The following is a 23,305-nucleotide window of genomic DNA, read 5'->3' as shown; positions in this document are numbered from 1 at the left end:
AGATGGAATGGAATGCCATACTTTACAGAACAAAAACATTCAATATTGCACCTCAAGCTCACCTGTTTCCTTTTCCAGTTCAAACATAAACAGATTTGAGTTTCCTATGATGAAAAACTTATGCCTTCATTTGTGCCATGGGTTAGCTTGCCCCAGCTGAATAATTGATTCCTAATTGCAGATTTGTCAGCTTAACTTCACTGGTGGTAAGTTACTGGAGTCTGTCATCAGGAACAGAGTAGTTGAACCCTTGGACAAATATGGGCTGCTCAGAGGCTCAACATGGATATTTGAAGGGTAGGTCATGTCAGAACAATCTAGCTTAATTTTGAGGAGTTCACTGGCATGACATACAACTGAGTACTTCTGGATGTTGTCGATATGGACTTTCAGAATGCATTTGATAAGATTCTGCACAAGAGATTATGAGCAAAAAATAAGTGTATCATGGAATTGAAGGTAACCTTGTAATCTGGGCTGGCAGTTAGTTTGGGAATATGAGACAAAGAGTATGAATTTCAGGAGTATACAAAGATTGGCAGGATGTGACAAATGGTTCTCCCTCAGGGATAAAGACTGGGGTCAACAACTTTTCACCATAAATATCAATGGCTTAAATAAAGGAATAAAGAATTTTATATCCATGTTTGCAGATAGCACTAAGTTAGGGGGAATTTTAAGTTGTGTAGCTGGAAGCAGAAATTAGAAAGAGAGATAATCAGTTCAAATGAGTCATGGCAAATGGAGAGTGGGGTACTGCAAGTTCATGTACTTGGTGTATGGGAAGGACATATTGGAATATTTTGTCAATGGTTAGAGGCCATGTACTAAAATCTAGTGCACAACAAAAAGAAGTCTAAAAATATAATGGGATGTTGACGTTTATGTTAGGGGTACTGGAGCACAAAAGTGAGAAGATTATGCTTCAGTTTTTTTAATTTGGAAGATTTGGGGTAGAAAAGGAGTTTGCAATGACAAGAGGGGTTGAGGATGTTTCTAAGGAAAGGGTTCGAGGGTAGGGAGAGGGTGGTGATGATAGCGATTTTGAAAAGAAATGGATAGTACCTGAGGAGAGAAAACCATTGACATCAACTAGTATGGCAGCCAGGAAGGGAAGTTGTGAGGTCAGCAGCTTAATGGGAATGGAATCATGTCTAGGTATTTTTGACTCAAAATTGTGACAAAATCATGACAACCGGAAGTTAAATTCTATAGATAGGAAGTGTTTTCAGCTACACGTTTTTAAAATACGATTTAGATGTATAAATAAAAATGAAGGTTCTATGACTGATTTTGTGTTACTTAAAAACTTCCTTTACCCAGATTTCATTTTTACCCCATTTTTAAAGCAAGTTTTTGGACAGAAGAAACAAAACATTTAAATTTCTGTTACTTTAAATGTACCGAAACGTGTTTTAATTTCTTCTTTAACTTTGCTGAAACAGCATCCTTTTATTTTCTTTTATCTATGGAGAAAGGCAGTATAACCCTTAGATATTTGGCAATCTTTTAGTATTGAACTATAAATACAAGGTTGCTCACCTGCTATGAGTTTATGCAATGCACACTTGTCTCCATTGACTGCAGCAGCATGAACCTGAGAGGTCAGCATTGAGCCATTCGGCTGCCAGTTCTCTGTGCAAGTCGTACTTCCATCAGTTTGTGGTAAGATTCCAGCCTGGGTAAAGAACATGTCAGTCAAATATTAATGAAATGTATTGGGTTACAAATAAGATGCAATTTACAAATAAGGCCTTCAAATTCAAACTTAACTCTACTGAGAACTTCTGGGCTTATGTATGTGTGAGAAAACTATTAAGGAAAAATTAATGTGATTAGCATTAGTCCTTTATAATTGCTTGCAACACAGTGTGCGGGGGCCGTGTTGGGATGAGGCGGGGGAGGTCGGGTTGTGTGTGTGTGTATGTGTGTGTGTGGATGGAGCAGGGGGGGGGTCTCTAGTTTTGTTGTCCCATGTGAAAAAAAAACAAGTGAAGCACGCTAAGGCCTATAGTGCAAGGCACCAGGATTCAACAGAGCAGGAAAGGCTTAAGCAACTCATTAGTGAAAAGACCCAAGCTTGGAGTCAATTTATGTCTGTTAATTATAGAAAGATGGAAAAACGCGAGAAGAAAGCAGTACCTCACTTTCAAGGCACTGGAAAAGAATAAAATGGAATATAATTAGATGTAATAAGTCACAGTGAGGATTTAGGGATGAGAATGAATTTACAGAATGGCATATTTTCAGATTAGCAGAAACTAGATACAGAAGTTCAATAGGAAGTGACGTAAAATAGAGTTAAGATGTAGTGGGAGAGGTTGGAAGCTAGAGCTGAGAAGGAGGAGGATCACACTTCAAATGACACATCTTATTTTCTTTTGTTGCTAGGAATGAAGAAGTGACGTTAGTCTCCAAGTCACTGTAGTATTGTATAGCTATTGAATGGGAACAGAGTTGTTGAGAAGGAGGAATGTAGTTGACTGGAGAGTAAACCAAGCTTTTTGTGCGAGTTTTAAAAATGAAAGAAATATTGGAGTCCGTTTGAGATAGACACTAAGCAAGTCAGTAGAACAAGGTCAAGGAATTGAGCCAATGGAAAGAGGTGGTATTTTTTGGCTAAGCCTCCAGACATAGGCAAAGAATATTTTTGAAACTCTGAATGAATCAAGATTTTCACTGCCCCCACCCAGTGGGGCTTCAAAGAATAGTTGGCTGGAATTTTGCAGCACCACTCCCCCCTGCCCGCCCACGCAGTGCGGGCTGGCGAGCCATTGAAATCTCCATTCACATCGGCAGGACCAGAAAATCCAGCCAGCGTGAGGGATTGGAAAATTCTGGCCATTGATTCTGGAAGTGACAAAGGTATGTATGAGATTTCAGCAGTAGATGGGCCGAGATAGGGCAGATGGACAATGTCACTTAACTGCAAATAAATGATCTTTGTGATAGAGAGCATATGGGGTCAGAAGCTCAGCTTGGAGTCAAATAGTATAGACACCAAGTTTGCAAATGGTCTCATTCAACCTGAGACAACAGCTGGGGGGGAAACAGATAGAAGCGGGAGTTTATGACTATGACAATGATCCTTCCCAATATTAAATGGGAAAAGTTACTTCTCATGAAAACTGGCAGCCAAGCAAAAGCAAGATTTGTACAGCTCCATTTGCAACCTCAGGATGTCCCAAAGCACTTTACAGACAATGAAATATTTTTATTATAACCTAAGAAGTGCTGCAGCCAATGTGTGCAGAGTAAGCTCTCACAAACACCAATGAAATAATGACCATACAATATGCTTTAGTGATGTTGGTTGGGTGGATAAATATGAGGTAGGACACTGAGGACAACTCCCCTATTCCTCTTTGAAATTATGCTGTGAAATCTTTTTTGACCACCCAAGTGGGAAGACTGATCCTTGGTTTTACATGTCATCCAAAAGGTGACACCTCTGACAACGCAGCTCTCCTTCAGTATTACACAGGAGTGTCAGCCTAGATTTTGGGCTCAGGTCACTGAAGTGGGACTTACACCCACAACCTTGTGATCCAAAGGTGAGACAACTACACCTGAGCCACAATTTACACCTGTTTAGCTATCTAATTTGCAGTCCAATAACACAGAGGCAATGAAAGGGGGTTAAAAGAAGCAGTGAAGATATATTACTGGCTAATTCTAATTCTTTTAACATAAAAGCCTACCTCTAATTATCATACTTTATTCATACTATGCCACATATGTTAAGCTTCCAGGCCAAAGTTCCCAAACAAAACTTGACTGTTGACTTCTAATTTTGTCTAACTAATTCATTATCAGAGCAATTAGATCAAGAATAACTAATACAATATGAAAACTAAAAACTTGATTATTTCCCCCAATTTGATGTCTACCTTAATACATGCTGCTGAAACCAAGACAGGTTTGACTTGTTCAATAAATATTGTAACAATCAAAATAAATTCCAAATGTTCAAAGAAAAATTCTTTTTTCACAAGTGCAGTGCTGAAAAGGGTTTTAGTTGCTCATGTACTTGCTATTTAATTATTGTGTAATTATTGGGAAACTCATAGGATTTTCTCTTTTTTGGTTTCTTTAAAGCACAATGGAATATATGAGAAGACATTTATTGCGGAAATCCACATTTTTTGGTGGTGTTTGAACTTTGGCAATTTCTAAGCTACCCAAACAAGCGTCATAGATCCACCACATCATTACCATAGCATTCACTTTTCAACACACTTGCGTGACAGGAACTCCTCAATTACTTAGCCAGCCCTCCCACAGTCTTGAAACTTGGCAACTGCTCTGGAATGCATCAAGACTTTACACGAAAGATTAGAAGCACTTTTGCAGCAAAAGTTTTAAGAGTTAACCCAAGCGTTTTTATAACTGTCATATGTATTAAGTTGTCAAGCTGCATGGCAGATTTTTTTTAAAAAACAGGGCTCGTAAAGCTTCCTGTCTCTCCAAACTTTCACCTCAAATGAAGCTGAACAAGCAAATCTTATAAGAATGCAAAACTATACTGAAAACAGTTGAGTCTGTGTACTATCTACAATGGGAATCATACAGGAACCAGTTAGCCTCTGAACTCAATTCAATAAAGAACAATATCAAAGTCACTTCAGCTCAGTCTCCAGTATCTGTCAACTGTTTTTGTGTTCCGAACAAACACTTTAAAAGACAACTTGCTCATTTAATTTTATTCTGAAAGTGATGCATTTAGAATAAATGGAATTGTGGGTTTGCAAATCTAAACAACTGTTTTGGCTATTCAACAGCTTTTAAAGAACCAAGGATAGTATAAATGGTTAGCATTTTGCACCCCATCAACATCCTTCACCTTCCCCACAAATTAACAGCAAAATTCTTTAATGGAAACAAGGTTAAAATCCCAATGAAAAACAAAACTTCCTCTCATTGATAAATAATAAGGATTTTAATTTGTTGATGTTTCTTTCATGTATCCTGCAGCAAACAACAATAATCCCTAATTCCTATTCACAAGAGTTATTCAGCATCACAGTCCCGTGCAGATATTTTTAATCAGCCAATAGAGGAACTGTAATTGCACAACAAGGCAACAATGGCCATTTATGTTCAGATTTCATCACATTCATTTATCTCGCAACCCCATCTACAGCTGAGAGGGTATGCATGTGAGCTGCTTCCATATTTCACGACAATGCTGGTTTGCAACCAGCCACGATGGGCAAAGCCTATTACTAAAGCAAAATACTGTAGCTGTTGGAGATCTGAAAAAACACAGAAAATGCTGGAAATACTCATTTTCTGTTTTTATTTTATTTTAGGCAAATGCTATCTCTAATACTTGTTCCCTTCTTGTACAAAAGCTTTGCAATTCCTACTATCAAAATCGTCAAAATCAGCAGTCACTAAGCAACTCTGTCATTTTATTTATTTCAACAATTACATTATTTCCTTTTCAAATTCCTCCCTTCCTCATACTCATCTTTCTCTGCTAGTTTTTCCCCACTCTACTCCTCAGTGTTAAAAACTACTCCTAATTCCAAATCAGGCCTTGTGCGATGTGCTGTATCATAGACATGTATAGGGAAGCATAAAATCACCCAGTTTGATTGTGCAACTCATAACCATTTCTGCATGACAACTGCCTCTTGGCTGTTACCTCAGAATCAAGTTTGCTCTCATTTTTCAGTCTACTGCCGTCTATGTTGCTCTTATCCCTCCCCTGCTGTTAACCCAGTGCCCATATCATGTTTGTTTATCAATGATTTCCCATTCTTGACCTACACCCCTGCCGCACATACTACTACGTCTTCACTGACTTTTTCTCCCGGTGCTGCCCCAAATTCAGAGATCATCTTGGACATGCCAAATTTTCCCTTTGTTCTGCTCTTGGCATCTTCCAGCACACAAATTGCAGCTCTAACATTTCCTGGAACAGTAATCCATACTCCCTCATTACCCAATCTTACACAACACCCATCAATCTCCCACTCTAGGAACAAACTTTTCCAATCTTCTTCATTTATTTTCCTTTTGCCCTTGCCCCGTACACTGATCTTCTTCTGCCCATCATCCTTCTAAGTGCCTCCTTCCTGATAAATAAGGCTCTTAAAGCCACAACCTAATCACAGCTGAATCAATTGATACCAAAGAGCGTACCAAAATCTGGCTAATGGGTAGTGAGGAGGAGAAATTTGTGTGCATACTCTACACAAACTTTCCTCGATTCCCCAGGGGCAGGCAACCCCATGGGCTGCTCCCCAGCATGGCCCAGGCAGTGTTCTTCATTAATATCAATAACACTCTGGTGGATATGGACCCATGGAGCTGCAGTTTGCAAGCTAACTTTAGTCTCTGTCTGCAAAGGCCAATGGAAAGAACTAGAATATGATTCAAGAGTGAGGCATACTGCAGGGGAAAGCAGTCTTCCAGTTTACTAAGGAAGGAAGAAATGTATGAATCCTAGGATTTAAAGTAATGGAATGGAGAAAAACAGCAAGGATGCTGGGAAAGGAAAGACTTGGAAAAGATTAAAGACTAACTTTCCAAATCACTGACAAAGTAGGGCAGAGTAGCAAAGGCTTGAGAGTAGAGCATAAGGTGGCAAGAGGCAACATAGATATGGTGAGACACTGAACAGGTATAAGACCAAACGGGCCAGGACATAAATGTGCAGAGCCCGAAGGTGGCAGGGATGAGGCAGCATTGGGGACACTCATTTTTCCCTCTGAAGCCAGGATTGAAGACTAGAGACAGAAATGCAATTTCTTCCCTGCCTTTCTTCAGGTTTCCAACTCATCCACAGCACTGAAAAGGTGCTTATCAAACGATATCCTATGTGGCTGTAACAAAGGTATACAGTCCCTCCTCATCTTCTTGACTTGTCTGCAGCTTTTGCCAAAGTTGACCACGCCATCTTCCTCCAAGGATTCTCCTCCAATGTCCAGCTGGATAGGGCTGCTTCTATTCTTATCCATCCAACATAGCCTCTGACTTATCACGCAGCTTGTCCAACATCCATTATTGGATGGGCAGAAATTTACTTCAATTAAATATTGGGAAGACCACAGTCATTGTCTTCAGTCCCTACCACAAACATAACTTCCTAGCCACTGATTTTATCCTTCTCCTTAGTCACTATCTGGGGCTGAACCCTGAATTTGAAACTGAGCCGAGCATTAAATTCCATATCCTCTCCGTTACTAAGACAGTCGACTTCTACTTCTAACATTACCTGCCCCTACCCTGCCTCAGCTCATCTGCTGCTGTAGTTCTCATTCATGCATTTGTTACCTCTAAACTTGACTATTCTAATTGTCTCTAGGCCAGCCTCACACACTGTAGCTTCCATAAACTTGAGATCCACCAAAACGTTGTAGTCTGCAACATAACTCTCACCAATTTCCACTCTTGCATCATTGATCTACAATGACTCATTGTCCTGAAGCACCTCAATTTTAAAATTCTCTTCCTAGTGCTCAAACCCTTTCATGCACACCCCTCACCATACCACACCACACCAGCCCAGCCACCAGCCCACACACTCCCTACCACAGCACACCACCCCACCACCACCACCTGATCCTCCAATTCTGGTTCTTGCACATTCACAATTTTAATCATTTTACCACTGATAGCCATACTTTCAGCTGTTTAGACCCAAAGTTCTGTAATTCCCTCCCATAACCTCTCTATCCTCCATTAAAATGCTCCTTAAACCTGCCCCATTGATCAAACTTTTTATCACCTGTCCTACTGTCTCCTTATGTAGCTCTGTGTCAAATCTTCTTTAATAACACTCAGGTGAAGTACCTTGGGACCTTTTCCTACATGAAAGGCACTTGTTGACAGGGAGAGGAGTTACAAATTACGGTTGTAGTTGTCTCTAAAAAAAACATTAAATTTGTATGGAGCCACTGAATATAAAATAGACTTCAAATTGCTGACTTCACTGTCTTGTTGAGAAAGCTACTCTCCTCAGTTTATGATGTATCCTTGACCTGGTAAATAACTATTTCGCCCTTTCTTCAGTTGTTTATTGCAGGTTGGAAAATAATCTTTAAAGAAGTAGCTTCAGATTTCACAATCAGACAAAATTTTTCTAGTTTCTCTTGTAATTAAGTAAAATACACAGTCCTGTAACTATATATTAGCATGAAACAGAAAAATATACCCTTTTCCTATAGCGCTATAAACTCCAAATTGGAACAAGCTTTAATCGTTTACAAATTTTTACAAGATTGTAGATTGCAATAGATATGGCAATAGAACTGTGTCTGTAGCATAGTTCAGCATACAGCATTGTTCATTGGAGCAAAAGATCAGATGACAGAGCTTCAGATGCGATGTCATCATACAGTTAAATGAAACTAGCCACTGCATTATGGCCACTAGATAGAGCTGGTGTGCTAATTTTCTTTTTACAATTTATTTTAACAATGAATTAATAAAAAGTTGCATTCTTAAATGGTAAGTAAAAGAATTGATACTGGACAGGAGGAGGATACAACAACCTATTTGTGACAGTAAGCTTACATTATGACATATTACAATGAATACACCATCAACACTCATAATTCAAGCATTCTTTTCATTAATTTTTTTTAGTCACAGACTTCTCAGTAAATAAAAAAATAACTTTCATTCTGTTGCCGCAATATTCAGCAACTTTGAGGCAGGCTCCCAGCTTCCCTTTGCTTTACTTAAAGACCGCCATTAGTTCCTCCAAGGAAATACATGTCAACTGCTCTCTATCTCTCCCTCTGCCTATGATCACCTGCACAGAGTCTCTAGTAGCCATCAATTAAGTACTGCCTTTCAAAGTCCCCACTGCCTTGTGAATATGGTTTTCATCGTTGATAATCTTATTCATGATCTCATCCTGATCTTTTGACATTCTGGACCAGGTTCACTCACTAGTGACTTCTGCCCCAGTAACCAAGACGTCTCATCTGCCTTGTGGTCATCATGTAGCACTTTGTTGGGACCTTTACTCCTCAGACATCTTTTCTTTTGAGTATCCCACTCCCAACCAGCCCTTCCATCTTCTCTGCAAGATCCTCTTTTCTACTGCCCTCTCAAGTCCTCCAGCTTGCTCAAATCTCGTACCTTGTCCCATTTAGCTTCTGCAGTGAGTGACTCCTGATCCTCAGTGATTTCAACCTTCATCTTGTTTCTGCATGTTTCCTACCCTCATATCTCTCGAGAATCATGTCCTCATGTAATCGCCACTTACCTATACTTAGATCTATTCCCTTTACCTCACCACTTTGCAACACATTCCCACATTATAGGCTTCCATCACTGATCAGACCATGCGGAGTTGTCCGTGCCCGCTGGCTTTGGACGTGTTCAGCAGCGTGAGCGGACAACATGGTAGAGGCCAGGAATCGGTTTCACAACGTTGTGAAACCAGTTTGCAATTGTCCGCTCAGCCTGTCGATGGTGGGCCGCATTTCCCGCCATCGGACTACTGCATTGTAGTACATCTGCATATCATTATAAGGCCAGTCCCCTGGAATCACCCACCCTGCTGGATCGTCCGCCCATGTCAGTGTGTTTCACAACAGCATATATAAGGCATGCACTTGGTGGGCTACACTTTGAGGGCAACTCAGAGGTGAGTACACAGTAACGTTGCGCAGTGCTCGCCTGGGTTGCATGCAAGGTTGAAGCCTGTTGGAGGCATGGGGACAAAGGCTGGCCTGTGGTTGAGGCAATTTGGGGGTGGGGGCAAGGGTTGCCCAGTGGTTGAAGGTAGTGCATAAGCATGTGCGGGGGCGGGGAGGGGAAGCGGTCACGTGCCAGGAAAATCTTGTAAAAGTCACCATTCCTCTGCAGCTGAGACAGTTCAGACGCAGCCATATTGACATGCATGGAGTTGGGCCTCTGGCTTATCAACCCACTCAAGCAATGCAGAGGCATGAAAGTGCCACCTAGTGGTCTAGAGCTTTTCACTCCTTGAGCACAGAGTGCAAACTAATGAGCGTTTTTGTGGACTGCAGAACAGTTGGATGACAGGGCACATTGTACAATCTCCTTGCTAAAGTGGCAGTGAGGCAGTCACTGGTGGAGGCGCTCACAGCCCCTTGCAATATTACCTCGCTTTAAGCCAGTCTCCCCTATGCGTCAAGCTAACAGTGCAGCCTTGCAGTGTGGATTAGGAGAATGCCTGCTCATGAGCTGAGAGCACAGCATGCAGTCCAATGGGCAAGGCTGCCGTCAAGTGGTCAGGTGGAGTGGGGCGGAGGTGGTCGGGGTTATGGGCAGCCATGTTATGCACTAAACTCTGGCCATCCAAACGTCTATCTCTTTCAACCTGCAGGAGGAATATGTCAGGAACAAGGAGCCTGGTGAACTCACGGTATGCCTCGTGGCAGAGAGTGAAGACGACGGAGAAGGGAGCGGCAGAGGTGCCTGGCTCCTCAGAAGGAGGAGCTGCATCCTCAGGAAGGGGAGACTGAGTGTCCCACATACACTCCTGAAGAGCCACAGAGTCATCGCTGGTTGGTGCCTAGCTAGACCCAGGGTCTATAGATGCTGCCTTTCTTTCCTGCAGATGATTAACTACCAGTGTTGCCAACGACTGCGCATGCCTAGGGAATTGGTTGGTCACATCTGCCAGCAACATCTGCAGGATTTGTCGCCATGGGGAGATGGAGGGCATTGATTGCCAGTGGCCATGAAAGTGACAGCAGCGCTCAATTTCTACACCAGTGGCTCCTTTCAGGACTCCACAGGTGACCTCTGCAGGATATCACAAGCCTCTAACTACAAAGGCATCCATGAGGTCATGGTTGAAATTTTCACGAGAGGGCACACAACTTCATGCATTTTGTCAGAGACCAAGAGAACGAGGATAAAAGAGCGACCGGATTTGCCCAGATCTCGGTTTTCCCACAGGTGCATGGTGGCATTGACTGCACTCATGTGGTGCTCAGAACTCCGTCGCAACAAGGGGTTAACTATGTCAACTGCAAGGGCTTCCATTCACTACATGTGTATCTGGTGTGTGACCACCACAAACGCATCCTGCAGGTTTGTGCACAGTTTCCAGGGAGTGTCCACGGCTCCTACGTTCTCAGTCTGTCACAGGTCCCTGACGTCTTCCAGGGTCTACAGAATGTGCAGGATTGGCTCCTCGGGGAAAAGGGGCTGTGGCTGATGACATCTGTGCGGCAGCCTCAGACTGCAGCAGAGCAATGCTATAATGAGGCTCATGCTGTAACTCACAACTTGGTGGAGCAAACCATCGGGATGCTGAAAATGAGGTTCTGGTGCCTAGACCGGTCTTGTGGAGCCCTGCAATATAGTCCACAGAGGGTGACATGCATCGTCACTGCCTGCTGCTCCCTTTACAACCTGGCACTACAACAGGGAGAGGAGCTGGCTGAGGAGATGGAGGTCTCCTCCGATGAGGAGGACATCAACGGTGATGAGGGTGAGGAGGTCCTTGAATATGACGATGACAGCGATGAGGCTCTTGCACTGGCCAAACCAGGCAGGCGTGCTCGGGGGGCCCTCATAGCAGCTAGATTTGTGGAGGATGATGATGACAATCAATGAGGAGATGCCATGGATACTTACATTGCATCTATGAATGTTTGACTCCAGGCTAACTGATGGCAGCGTACATACACTCTTTGAGAGTGCTCGTCATCGAGATGCAGTGGAGGCCCTCACAGTCGCTCGATTGCAAGAGGATAATGCCAATGTGCAGTGAGGACACTCCATAGATCTTCACATAGCCTCTGAGAATGTCTGACTCCTATCTGGCCGAGGGCAGCTCGCTTGTGCTCTGTGATTAGGGTCATATGGAGATGCTGCCAAGAAACTTTAAAAGCACCTAAGCCTTTCAGGGGCACAACAACATTGGTCACAGATGCTGAAGAGGTGGGGCTGAAAAGGTCCTGAGAGCACACAAAGAGAATGAAGGAACTCGGTGATACCTGCCCACGACATTCTGGCAGCAATGGCAAGCACCGACAAGGTGCAGGCATCATTAATGTGTCCAGGGAGTGAGGGACTCAACCATCACTTTCGTCTGAAGGCTGCACAGAGCACAGGGAAGAGGCCCTGGACTGAGACATCTGCCATTATCTTGTGCAGACCTCTGAGTGACACGAACTCTGCTCATCAGAACAAGGAGCCACAGGCATTCTAGGGAGTTTATTTACAATATGAACATTATGTATTAGTGATAACACCCATGCCCAGGTTGTGCAATTACACTTTCTTAGCTTTCCTAACCTTGCTGCTACGTCTTGGTGCTCCCCGGACATCCACAGCGAAGATGGAGGCAGCCTGCTGACTGCTAAGCCCTGCGTATGTGATGATCTTGATGGGTGTCCACTAGAGGGCCAAGACGTGGAAGGTCCCAGCCTGCTTTCGGGGTCCTGCTCTGTGGCTGCAGCACCCTCCTTGGTCTGTGAAGCCAGAGCTGCTGAAGTCATAGGAAGAGGGCATTTGGATGGGCCGGACACTCCTGCAGTCACCTGGATGAATGGCCCCAGGAAGTACACCTGTTGATCCTCCTCCCTTTGGTGCCCGAAGGCATCTGGCTGAGTCCTTGAGGAAAAGGGATAGCTGGAGTGAGATTGGGATGCCCTGCACTCCACTCGCGTACATACTGTTGGAGGCCAGCTAGGGAGTTGGCGATGGAGTTCAGCCTGTGCAGCAGTGCAGGAGCAACGTCTTGGATCATGGTCTCCATGGCAGCCGCCATCCTGTCAGTGTTGACCTCGGTTCTTTGACATGCCAGCACTATCACCTCAGACTGAAGGCAGACAGACTCCTCCATCGTGCCTTGCAATCTGAGGAGTGCAGCGGACATCCCTTCCTGATGTTCCCGAACTTGCCTTTGCAGCTCCAGCAACTGTGACATGACTGAGTCCAGAGGCTCATCATCTGACTCAGATTCAAATTTCTGGCCTCCAGCAGTCTTCTGAGTGCTGGACACCTGAGTAGTCCCTGCTGCCGCCTGCTGTGGGTCAGAAAGTGTGATGCAGTCACCAGATTGTGATCCCAAGGCTATATAGTCTATAGCTAGGTCTCACCAATGTGTGTGTCTCTGCGCTGATGAGGGGTGTGGGTAAGTGCTGTGATGGGTCTTCAGGGAGGGTTTCAGCAGATTCCTCTTTTGAGCGTCCCTTGAGGCTTGATTGGAGGCCCTGGATCATGGACTCCGACAGCTGTTTCCCAGATGTGCCTGCGAAAGCAAGGAGAGGTATTAGTGCTTGGCAGTGGCCTGTGAAACAGGACACATCACTCAGCATGGTTGTCGGATGAATGTTGCGCTGCTGGATCTTCACTTGGTAGAGCACCGCTGACCTCACTGTCAGCACGGAAATGATCCAGATTCTCGCCAGCTAGCTGCTTTTAAAAGTCTGTTTTTTTTTAAATTCATTCATGGGATGAGGGCTTCGCTGGATGGGCCAGTATTTATTGGCATCCCTAGCTGCCCTTGAGAAGATGGTGAATTGCCTTCTTGAACCGCTGCAGGAGGACCTTGATTTCAGGTATTCCTCCACCAGTCTGCAACATCTCCCTCTTGTTTTGTGCCAATTTGTCCTGCATGAATAGAGATGAAGAGAGTGTAAGCAGAATGCCTGCCAGGTCAGATGATAAACATGCCTGACATGTGTGGGTGGTGAATGGTCCAATGGACAGAATGAGGACATGAAGGTGTGTGAGAGAGAGTGAATGGTGATGTCCCTTGAACCAGCAGTGAGTGAGGGCTCTCTGGGTGTGTGATGGGTTTGAGAGTGTGAGAGTTGAGAGTGATGAGAAGAGTGCCTTACCCTGACAGAATGGAGGCGATCATTTATCCTCTTAATGCACTGGGTGGTATACTCTTTTGCAGGGTGTTGGCGCTGACCACTGCGGCCACCACTTTCCAAGCCAGATTGGTGATGTTGCTGCCCATCCTGTGGCCAGAGCAGGGGTAGAAGACATGACGGTGGGCTTCCACTGCGTCCAAAAGGTACTCGAGGGACGCATCACTGAACTTGGAGGCTGCAGTCTTCTTGCCTTTCGGGGCCATGTCTTCCGTGCAGCAGCCCTGGGCTGGAAGCACCAACAGGTGTCCACACGGCTGCACTTTAGATCTGGCACTCAGCGTGTGGAAGCAGCGAAGTGATTGTGCGGCAGGAAAATGAGAGCCTGCCCGCCATGGAAATGGCATGTTTCCCGGGAACGTATAATTAATGCAGCAGGTTTGAGATGATATGGTGGGAGAAGTGACCATTGCGGCCGGCAGGTAAAACGTTGTTTCACCCGCCCGCTATCGCACTTAGTGCAAATCCCTATATCTTACTAGATCTTTGTTCCTCAATGCTTGTCATTCTTTATTTAAAATACTCCTAACTGCATTTCTGTATTCTCCCAAGCCTGGCCAAAGCCTGTCCTCACTGCTTGCTTAAAAATTTGACTGCCTCTAGGCTTTGTGGAATCTGACCGTCAGTAAGGTATCACTGCCTTAAACTCTTGGTATTCAAAAACAGAAAACAAGGCCTGTCAGACATCAACTGAGTACACAGGACCAGGCTTCCCAACAGAATGGGTGTGAGGGTCCCGATTTTCATGTCTCCGTTCCTGTCAGAACAGAGGTGGGCTGAAAAAAAAGTGCACTGAACCCAGAACTGGAAGTCCCATCCCCCTTTCCATCTCTGCGTATTTTCATCTGCATGGGAAAGGGGATGGAGCATGTTTCGCATACAAGTTCAGAGAGACGTCAGAGGAGCCAGTGCCTGTAGTGGATAAAGTTTTCCAACCCCATTTTCATCATCCCGACGCTACAATGATGAATGTCGGGAGCACATCCTTTGCAAAGAGTTGTGAACGCTTTAGGAGGGTGGACTGAAGGTGAAGAAACTTTATTCCTAGTTATTCCAAATTGTTATTAGTTTGTAAAGCCACCAGGACATCACTGTTCAAAGTGCTGGCCTTACATCTGGGGAGGGGAAGGGGGGAGAAAATAGCACTGGGTCAACACAGATGCTGCAACCATACCTGGCAACAAAGTGGGCAGCAGGCAGTCTTGCCAGGTTATCACAGAAATCATGTCTCTCTGAAAGAGGCATCTAATTGCAAAATGGATGTAGGTGTCTCACACATCCAGGTCATTGAGACAGGACAACAGCAGGTGTCCCTGGGCATCAGGAGGTAGAGCCTCAAGAGGCATGAACAAGAAAAAGTACTCACTATTACCCTCAGTACAGGGTATATCGTGTTAGGCGTAGCTATCTGGACAAGTCAGAGACGAGTGTAGGACAAAGTTGAGGCTATCCAGACAAATGGTCACAGACATCTGTGCAGGATGAACAGCTGCCTCAAACCAACTGCCAACAGGCGCTGTCCATAGCTATCAAGGTTACAGTAGCCCTAAATTTTTTTACATCCAGCTCATTCCAGATCTGCAGCAGATCTGTGTGGGATTCCAAATGTGGCAGCACACTACCGCATAACCACAGCTATGGATGCCCTGTTTGTGTGGGTGGTGAACTGCATAACCTCTTCCACAGGTGTGGACTCCCAGGTGCAGAGGGCAATAGGCTTCGCCACAATAACCAGCTGCTCCCAGGTGGAAAGAATAATCGATTGCACATGTGGTCATTGGGGCATTAATGGACAGGCCCGAGAGATTTTTAAATCAGAAGGTGTTCCATTCTATCAATGTTGTGTGTGACCACAGGAAGATTTTGCTGCACTTGTGCACTCAATTCCCGGGTAGTTATCACTATGCTTTCATCCTACATAGTTGTGTCGGCCTCAGTTATTCCAGTCCACTCTCCAGGTGCATAGCTGGCTGCTTGGTGACAAGGGCTACCCTATAAGGGGGTGGCTCTTCATTCCCCTGAGAACCCCACAGCGTGGGGCCCAACAGCAATATAATGCGAGCCATATTCACAAGTGCACCATCACTGAACAGGCATTTGGGCTGTTGAAGGGGCACTTCTGGTATCTTGATGACTCCAGAAGAGTCTTGTAATATTCACCTGCCAGGGCCTCCAGGATCATGGTTGTATGCTGCATCCTGTACAATATGGTGCAGATAAAGGGCGGGGGGGGGGGGGGGGGGGGGGGGGGGGGGGGGGGGGGTGCACCCTGAGTGGACAGATGTCAAGGAAGGGCCCATGTCATCAGAAGAGGAGAGGGATAGGGGAGTAAGCGTGAGCTACCAGAAGTGGAGGATGGTAAGGGAAGGATTGGTGGACTCCATGCAAGATACCACTGTTGACAGGGACCTCAAAATATAGTGGCAATTCAACTGAGCAACCATGAAGAGTTCACAGCACAGCACAGCATAGCGAGGAATCAATCCTGAGCCTTCAAATGAAGGACAGCATTCCGTGCCATCAACCTTAACATTCCGACTGTCACTGAAAGGTAGACTACAATCTACTATCTCAATTTGAACAGGCAGAAACCTTAGTCTTTGAATATGTACCATCAAGTGCTATGTAACACATGCTAAATGAACAAACACTGAAAAACTTTAGAGCAGACAGTGCATGTATTTACTGTCTCAATCCAAAATTTGAATTACAACAAAAGTCTGTTTAACACCATAGTGACCCATTTGGTGTTCATGGTGACAAGGTGTCTTGCAAATGCCTCAACATCCAGGGACCCATCGGGAGTAGGCCATTCGGCCCTTCGAACCTGCTCCTCCATTCATTATGATCATGGCTGATCATTCAACTCAATAGCCTGCTCCTGCTTTCTCCCCATATCCTGTGATCCCTTTTGCCTCAAGAGCTATACCTAATCCATTCTTGAAAATATACAATGTTTTGGCCCAAACTACGTTCTGTGGTAGCGAATTTCACAGGCTCACCACTCTCTGGGAGAAAAAATTTCTCCTTATCTCAGTTCTACATGGTCTACCCCATATCCTCAGACTGTGACCCCTGGTTCTGGACTCCCCAAGGAACATCCTTCCTGCATCTACCCTGTCTAGTCCTGTTAAAATTTTTTAGGTTTCTATGAGATCCCCCTCATTCTTCTGAATTCCAGCAAAAATAATCCTAACCAACTCATTCTCTCCTCATATGTCAGTCCTGCTATCCCAGAAATCAGTCTGGTAAACCTTCGCTGCACTCCCTCTATAGCAAATACATCCTTCCTCAGATAAGGAGGCCAAAATTGCACACAATATTCCAGGTGTGGTCTCACCCAAGGCCCTGTATAATTGCAACAAGACATCCCTGCTCCTGTACTCGAATCCTCTCGCTATGAAGGCCAACATACCACTTGCCTTCTTTACCGCCTGCTGCACCTGCATGCTTACCTTTAGCGACTGGTGTACAATGACACCCAGTCTCGTTGTACTATCCCCTCTCTCAATTTATAGCCATTCAGATAATAATCCGCCTTCCTGTTTTTGCTACCAAATTGGATAACCTCACACTTATCCACATTATACTGCATCTGCCATGCATTTGCCCACTCACTCAGCTTGTCCAAGAAGATGAGGTGCTTCACCTCCTCGACCTCCACAGCCCTGGATAGAATTTCCGGCAGCCTGGAGGGAGTCAGCTGCTGGGGTGCAGCTGCCAAACCCTCCAGCCACCGTTGGGCTACTAGCACAAGTGTCCTGTTTTGGGTACGCAGCACCTTGGTAAATCCATGGAGAACAGCACTCATGTTATGAACAGACTGGTCCAGGCTACTCAGTGAGCCTTGTACCCTGTGCAGCTGCTCATGCATGCACTCCAGGTGCTGCAGCATGTGGTTCTCCACGAGGTTGGCCACTCTCTCCTGCAAACAACGCATGTACTGCGCCATGGACTCAAACTCGCAGAGCATGAACTTGCTTTGTTTCCAAGAGCTCTGCCAGATATTCAGTCATTTGCTCTGGCTGTTCCAAGTACTGAGCCCTAAACGGTGACTCCTCAGGCCCTTCATCACTGTGTGCGGAGCGTGATTGTGACTGCCCTCCTTCCTTGAAGGGGAACTGTCCATGAATGCCTCTGAATCTGATACCTCCTGCACTCCAGTGCTGTGCGCCTCACTCAGTGACCCCGACTCAAATAGTGTGCAAAAACCCACTGATCTGGGGGACGTTATGCTCGTCTCATGTGATGTGGTATGCTCGAACACCCCTTCCTCCTCCTGATGCCTGGGGGATGACCTGGTTTGTGGGGTGGCCACATGCTGCTGTGACCTGCGCAAGACACAAGACGTGGTAATGAGAGTTCACCTTTGACACCATAATGGCTTTACAATCCATGGCACCATCCACACTTTGCCTTAAGGACATCGCTTCCAGCTATACTTGTATACTCCTTCAGCGGGGCTGCAATCCACTTCCTCCCCTTGCTGCCACTACTGTTTCCCACTACTGGTCTGGCCTATTTCCCTGGCCCTTTTTTCCTGTGAGGACAGTAGAAGGAGCTGTAAAACACATTGTACTCCTCCATGGATGTATACTGGTCAGCAATGTGGCTTGATTTGGCAGAGGTCACACACATTTTACAGCATGGGTGGTCTCCATTTTGATTATGTCATTCCCACATGGTCTTCCTGTTTTAGGAAACATATGCATCATGTGTGGCCCACCTACACTGGCCTATCACTTTTTTATTCATTCACGGGATATGGGCTTTACTGGCTAGGCCAGCATTTATTGCCCATCTCTATTGCCTTTGAGAAAGTGGTGGTGAGCTGCCTTCTTGAACCAATGCAGTGCATGTGGTGTAGGTACACCCACAGTACTGTTAGGAAGGGAGCAACAGTGAAGGAACGACGATATAGTTCCAAGACAGGATGGTGAGTGACTTGGAGGGGAATTTCCAGGTGGTCGTGTTCCCATATATCTGCTGCCCTTGTCCTTCTAGATGGTAGTGGTCATGGATTTGGAAGGTGCTGTCGAAGAAGACTTGGTGAATTCCTGGTGCATCATGTAGATGGTACTCACTGCTGCTACTGTGCGTCAGTGCTGGAGGGAGTGAATGTTTGTGAATGGGGTGCCAATCAAGTAGGCTGCTTTGTCCTGGATGGTGTCAAAATTCTACAGCGTTGTGGGAGCTGCACTCATCCAGGCAAGTGGGGAATATTCCATCACACTCCTGACTTGTGCCTTGTAGATGGTGGACAGGCTTTGGGAAGTAAGGAGGTGAGTTACTAATCACATGATTCCTAGCCTCTGACCTGCTATTGTAGCTGTGGTATTTATTTGGCTAGTTCAGTTCAGCTTTTAGTCAACGGTAACCCCCACCAGGATGTTGATAGTGGGGGATTCAGTGATGGTACCCTGGACGCGGGCGAAGCTAGCAATCGCCAAAGCCTCTGGCTTGCTGTGTCTGGCTTTCCAGGTCCCAAAGGTAATGGATGAAGGTCAATGCACGTCTGAACAGAGCGTCTGTAACCTGCTTGACACAAGTGTGAAGAGCTGTTTGGGGGACACTGCAAAGATCACCCACCGACCCCTGGAAGGAGCCAGAGGCATAGAAGTTGAGGGCAGCTGTGACCTTTAGAGTCACTGGCATGGGGTGTCTACCCACACAGTTCGCAGAGATCTCAGGCCCAATCATCTGGAAGATATAGTTGACTGTCTCCCTTGAGAGACGGAGCCTCCTTCGGCACTGCACCTCAGACATAATGAGGTACTGCTTTGCAGCCTGTATACCCTGGCAGCAGAATAGAGGTGTCTTCTGTAGCCCCTTCCACCTTGGGCTACCTCTTGGCCCTGCGCCCCTTGTGCCTGCGCCTGTCCTCCCAAAGGTGGCTCCCCTGGAGGCTGAATGTGCACTCTTGGCCTCCTCCCCCTTCTAGCCCTCCCTTCCTCTTCAGAGGAGGTGCCTCCAGTGGAGAGTTCAACTCCCATTCCCAGGCTAAGGGAAGGCTTCCTGAAATCTGCAGGCCCAAAAAAGATTCTTCACTGCAGAGTGCTGACCTGAAGGTTGTGAGTCCAGCCTAAGCAGCTGGAAGGCTTTTTGAAGTACTGCAAATCACACAGGCAAGTATCAGTAACTTTGAAAAATCGATATTTGACAAAGCACACTCGTGACCCCACTGAACCCTCTCATCCCACCCTTGGATGAGGTTTATACAAATGTGTCCTACCTGCCTGCCCGCTGCACCCGTGCATTGACCCCAAGATCGCACAGATGCCGAAAAATCGCCGTCAGTTGGCGCCGCAAGGGCGTTAAGTGGCCCGTTAATTAATGGCAGACACGCATTGGATATCATCACGTGCCCACCCAACAAAATATGGCGATGGCATGGGGTGACGCTGGGATGCTCGCCTGATGTCATCGTGTGTCATTTTACGCGTCAGCGTGCAGTCCCGCCCCTGCATGCCAACGGGAAAATTCTGCCCATTAAAATGTGCATATCTATTTCACATTTTAAAATCAAAAACAAAAATCAAATTGCTCCAATTAAAATCAAATACAGTGATTGTTTTGAATCTGTACTCCTCCCCCATTTTAATTTTCATTCCTTCTCATTAGTGAATGTATATACCCCATTAGCCGGTTCATGTTTAAATTTATTACTGGACCAATAGTCAGGATCACCAAGGATACTATTCGAAACCACCAGTATGAATCCATTAAGAACATTAGGAGCCTTCAAACCTGCTCTGCCATTCAATGACTGACCAGCTTTAACCTCAACTCCACATTCTTGTCTACCCCTAATAACCTTTCATTCCCTTGTTTATCAAGAATCTATCTACCTCTGCCTTAAAAACATTCAAAGATTCTGCTTCTATTGCCTTTTGAGGAACAGTTCCAAAGACACTCTCACACAGAAAAAAGTTCTCCTCATCTCTGTCTTAAATGGGCAACCCCTTATTTTTAAACAGTGGTCCCTAGTTCTAGATTCTCAAGAGGAAACATCCTCTCCACATCGACCCTCTCAAGACCCCTCGGGGTCTTATATGTTTCAATCTTATAAACTCCAGTAGATACAAGCCTAACCTGTTCAATCTTTCCTCATAAAACAATCACCGAATCCAGGTATTAGTTAAGAAAACCTTCTTTCAACTGTTTCAAAAGCATTTACATCCTTTCTTAAATAAGGAGACCAATACTGTGCACAGTGCTTCAAATGTAGTCTCACCAATGCCCTGTAAAACTGAAGCCTCCCTACTTTTGTATTCAAGTCCCCTCACAATAAATGATAACATTCTATTATTTTTTTATTCGTTCATGGGATGAGGGCATCGCTGGCTAGGCCAGCATTTATTGCCCATCCCTAATTGCCCTTGGTATTAATACCACTATGCCACCGCCTCCCCCTATTAACTTTACTAATTACTTGCTATATCTGCATACTAGCCTTCTGAGATCCATGCACTAGGACCCCTAGATCCCGCTGCATCTCAGAGCTCTGCAATGTCTCACCATTTAGATAATATACTTCTTTTTCATTTTTCCTGCCAAAATGGACAATTTCACACACCCACATTATACTCCATTTGCCACTCACTTAACTTACCTATATCACTTTGTAGCCTGCGTGTGTCCTCGTCACATCTTAGTATCCTACCTATTTTTGTGCCATCAGAAAATTTAGCAACACTACTTTTGGTCTCTTCATCCAAGTCATTTATATAAATTGTAAAAAGTTAAGGCCGCGGCACTGATCCCTGTGGCACACCACTTGTTACATCTTGCCAAATGGAAAAATACCCATTTGTGCCTCGCTCTGTTTCCTGTAAGCTAGCCAATCTGTTATGGCAGGCGGATGGTAAATACCAAGCTCCACAAATCCCAGAGGGAAACTTGAAGCAGCTGTCACAACTATTTCCAATATGTACATATTTCCAGAGGCGGGCTTTTGAATTCAGTAAAAAGGCCACCAAGTCTTATAGGTTTCTTAACAAAACTAAATTAAACTTTTATTAATAGAAGAAATGTTTTAAAACACATACATAGATCGGTAAATTACTGCTATGATAACTTCTAAATCCTCTAATCTAAACGCCAGTTACACCTCCATTAAGGCAACAATGAGACACAGATTTTAAAAGACCTAGGCAAAGTAATACACAATACCCTGAACAGTCGAATTCAAAGTAAGTTTTTCTCAGCTTCAGTTCCTTGTAGACAGCAGCTTGAGGCTTAGATGCTGGAGGCTTTTCACACTTGTGTTAGGTCTTAGAATGCCTGCCCTTACACAGCTTTCTCTCTTTTATACATATTTTCCCCTTTGAATGCAAATTCCCATTCTTTTGCTATGTCTTTGGACTTTTACTTCTCTACTAATAAAAATCTATCATAGTACCAATTTTACCTGTAATCTCTGGGAAAAATAAACACACTGTTTCTTAACTTCTTCTGGCTAGGTGTAACATTTCACCCCCTCTTTTGAATTCAGACTAGTCTGGTTTATTTAAAAATGCAAATGTTCCCTTTGCACCTTATATTCTAAAACATCCCCCATGTTTACCTACTTAACATTCCAAACCCAGCCTATCTTCCGATACATCAAAGCCTTCAGACCAGCTGCCTTTAATTCAATTAAGTCCCACGCACACACAGATACATAAACACAGTCCTCACTATTACTCTACGTTACAATAAATTCCAATAACATTATGAAAATTATCATATTTTCCTGACAATCTTCTACCAATGCCAATATGTTTCCCCCACATGATGAACTTTTGTTATCAATAACCTTTGATGTGGCACTTATCAAATGCCTTCTGGAAATCTAAATACAGTACATACATCAGTTCCCCTTTATCCAAGCATATGTTACTTCTTCAAAGAACTCCAATAAATTGCAATGGTTCAAGAAAGCAGCTCACCACCACCTTCTCAAGGGCAATTAGGGATGGGCAATAAGTGCTGGCCTAGCCAGCGATGCCCATATCTCATGAATAACTAAAAAAATTAATTAAACATGATTTCCCTTTCACAAAACCATGTTGACCCTGACTGATTACCCTGAATTTTTCCAAGTGCCCTGTTATAGCATCTTTAATAACAGCTTCTAACATTTTCCTTGTGACAGACGTTAAGCTAACTGGCCTGTAGTTTCCTGCTTTCTCTCTCCCTCCCTTTTTGAATAAAGGGGTTAACATTCAATATTTTCCAATTCCAATTTCCAATCTTCCCTGAATCAAGGTTATTTTGGAAAAATAAAACCAACACATTAACCATCTCACTAGCCATTTTTTTAAAGGACCTTAGGGTGAAATCTATCAGGACGTGGGGACTTGTTGGCCCACAACTTCAACAATTTTCTCAGCACCACTTCCCTGTGATTGTAACTTTCTCCCGGGTTACTCCGTCTCTTCCAATTCCTGATTTACAGCTATTTCTGGGATGTTACTTATATATGCTATAGTGAAGAC

General features: G+C 44.7%; 1 protein-coding gene across 14 annotated transcripts in view; it reads right to left on the bottom strand.

Moving 5' to 3' along the window:
- Window positions 1–23,305, bottom strand: part of invs (inversin) — a 429,324-nt gene that overhangs the window by 348,918 nt on the left and 57,101 nt on the right. For all 14 annotated transcript variants that reach the window (XM_041184776.1, XM_041184778.1, XM_041184775.1 and 11 more), the window contains one exon: window positions 1,543–1,678. In XM_041184776.1, coding sequence (XP_041040710.1) covers window positions 1,543–1,678 — 136 coding nt within the window. The remainder of the gene's footprint in view (window positions 1–1,542; window positions 1,679–23,305) is intronic.

Source organism: Carcharodon carcharias, chromosome 3, assembly GCF_017639515.1.
Source record: "Carcharodon carcharias isolate sCarCar2 chromosome 3, sCarCar2.pri, whole genome shotgun sequence".
NCBI lineage: Eukaryota > Metazoa > Chordata > Chondrichthyes > Lamniformes > Lamnidae > Carcharodon > Carcharodon carcharias.
This window is presented reverse-complemented; position numbering and strand designations above follow the sequence as displayed.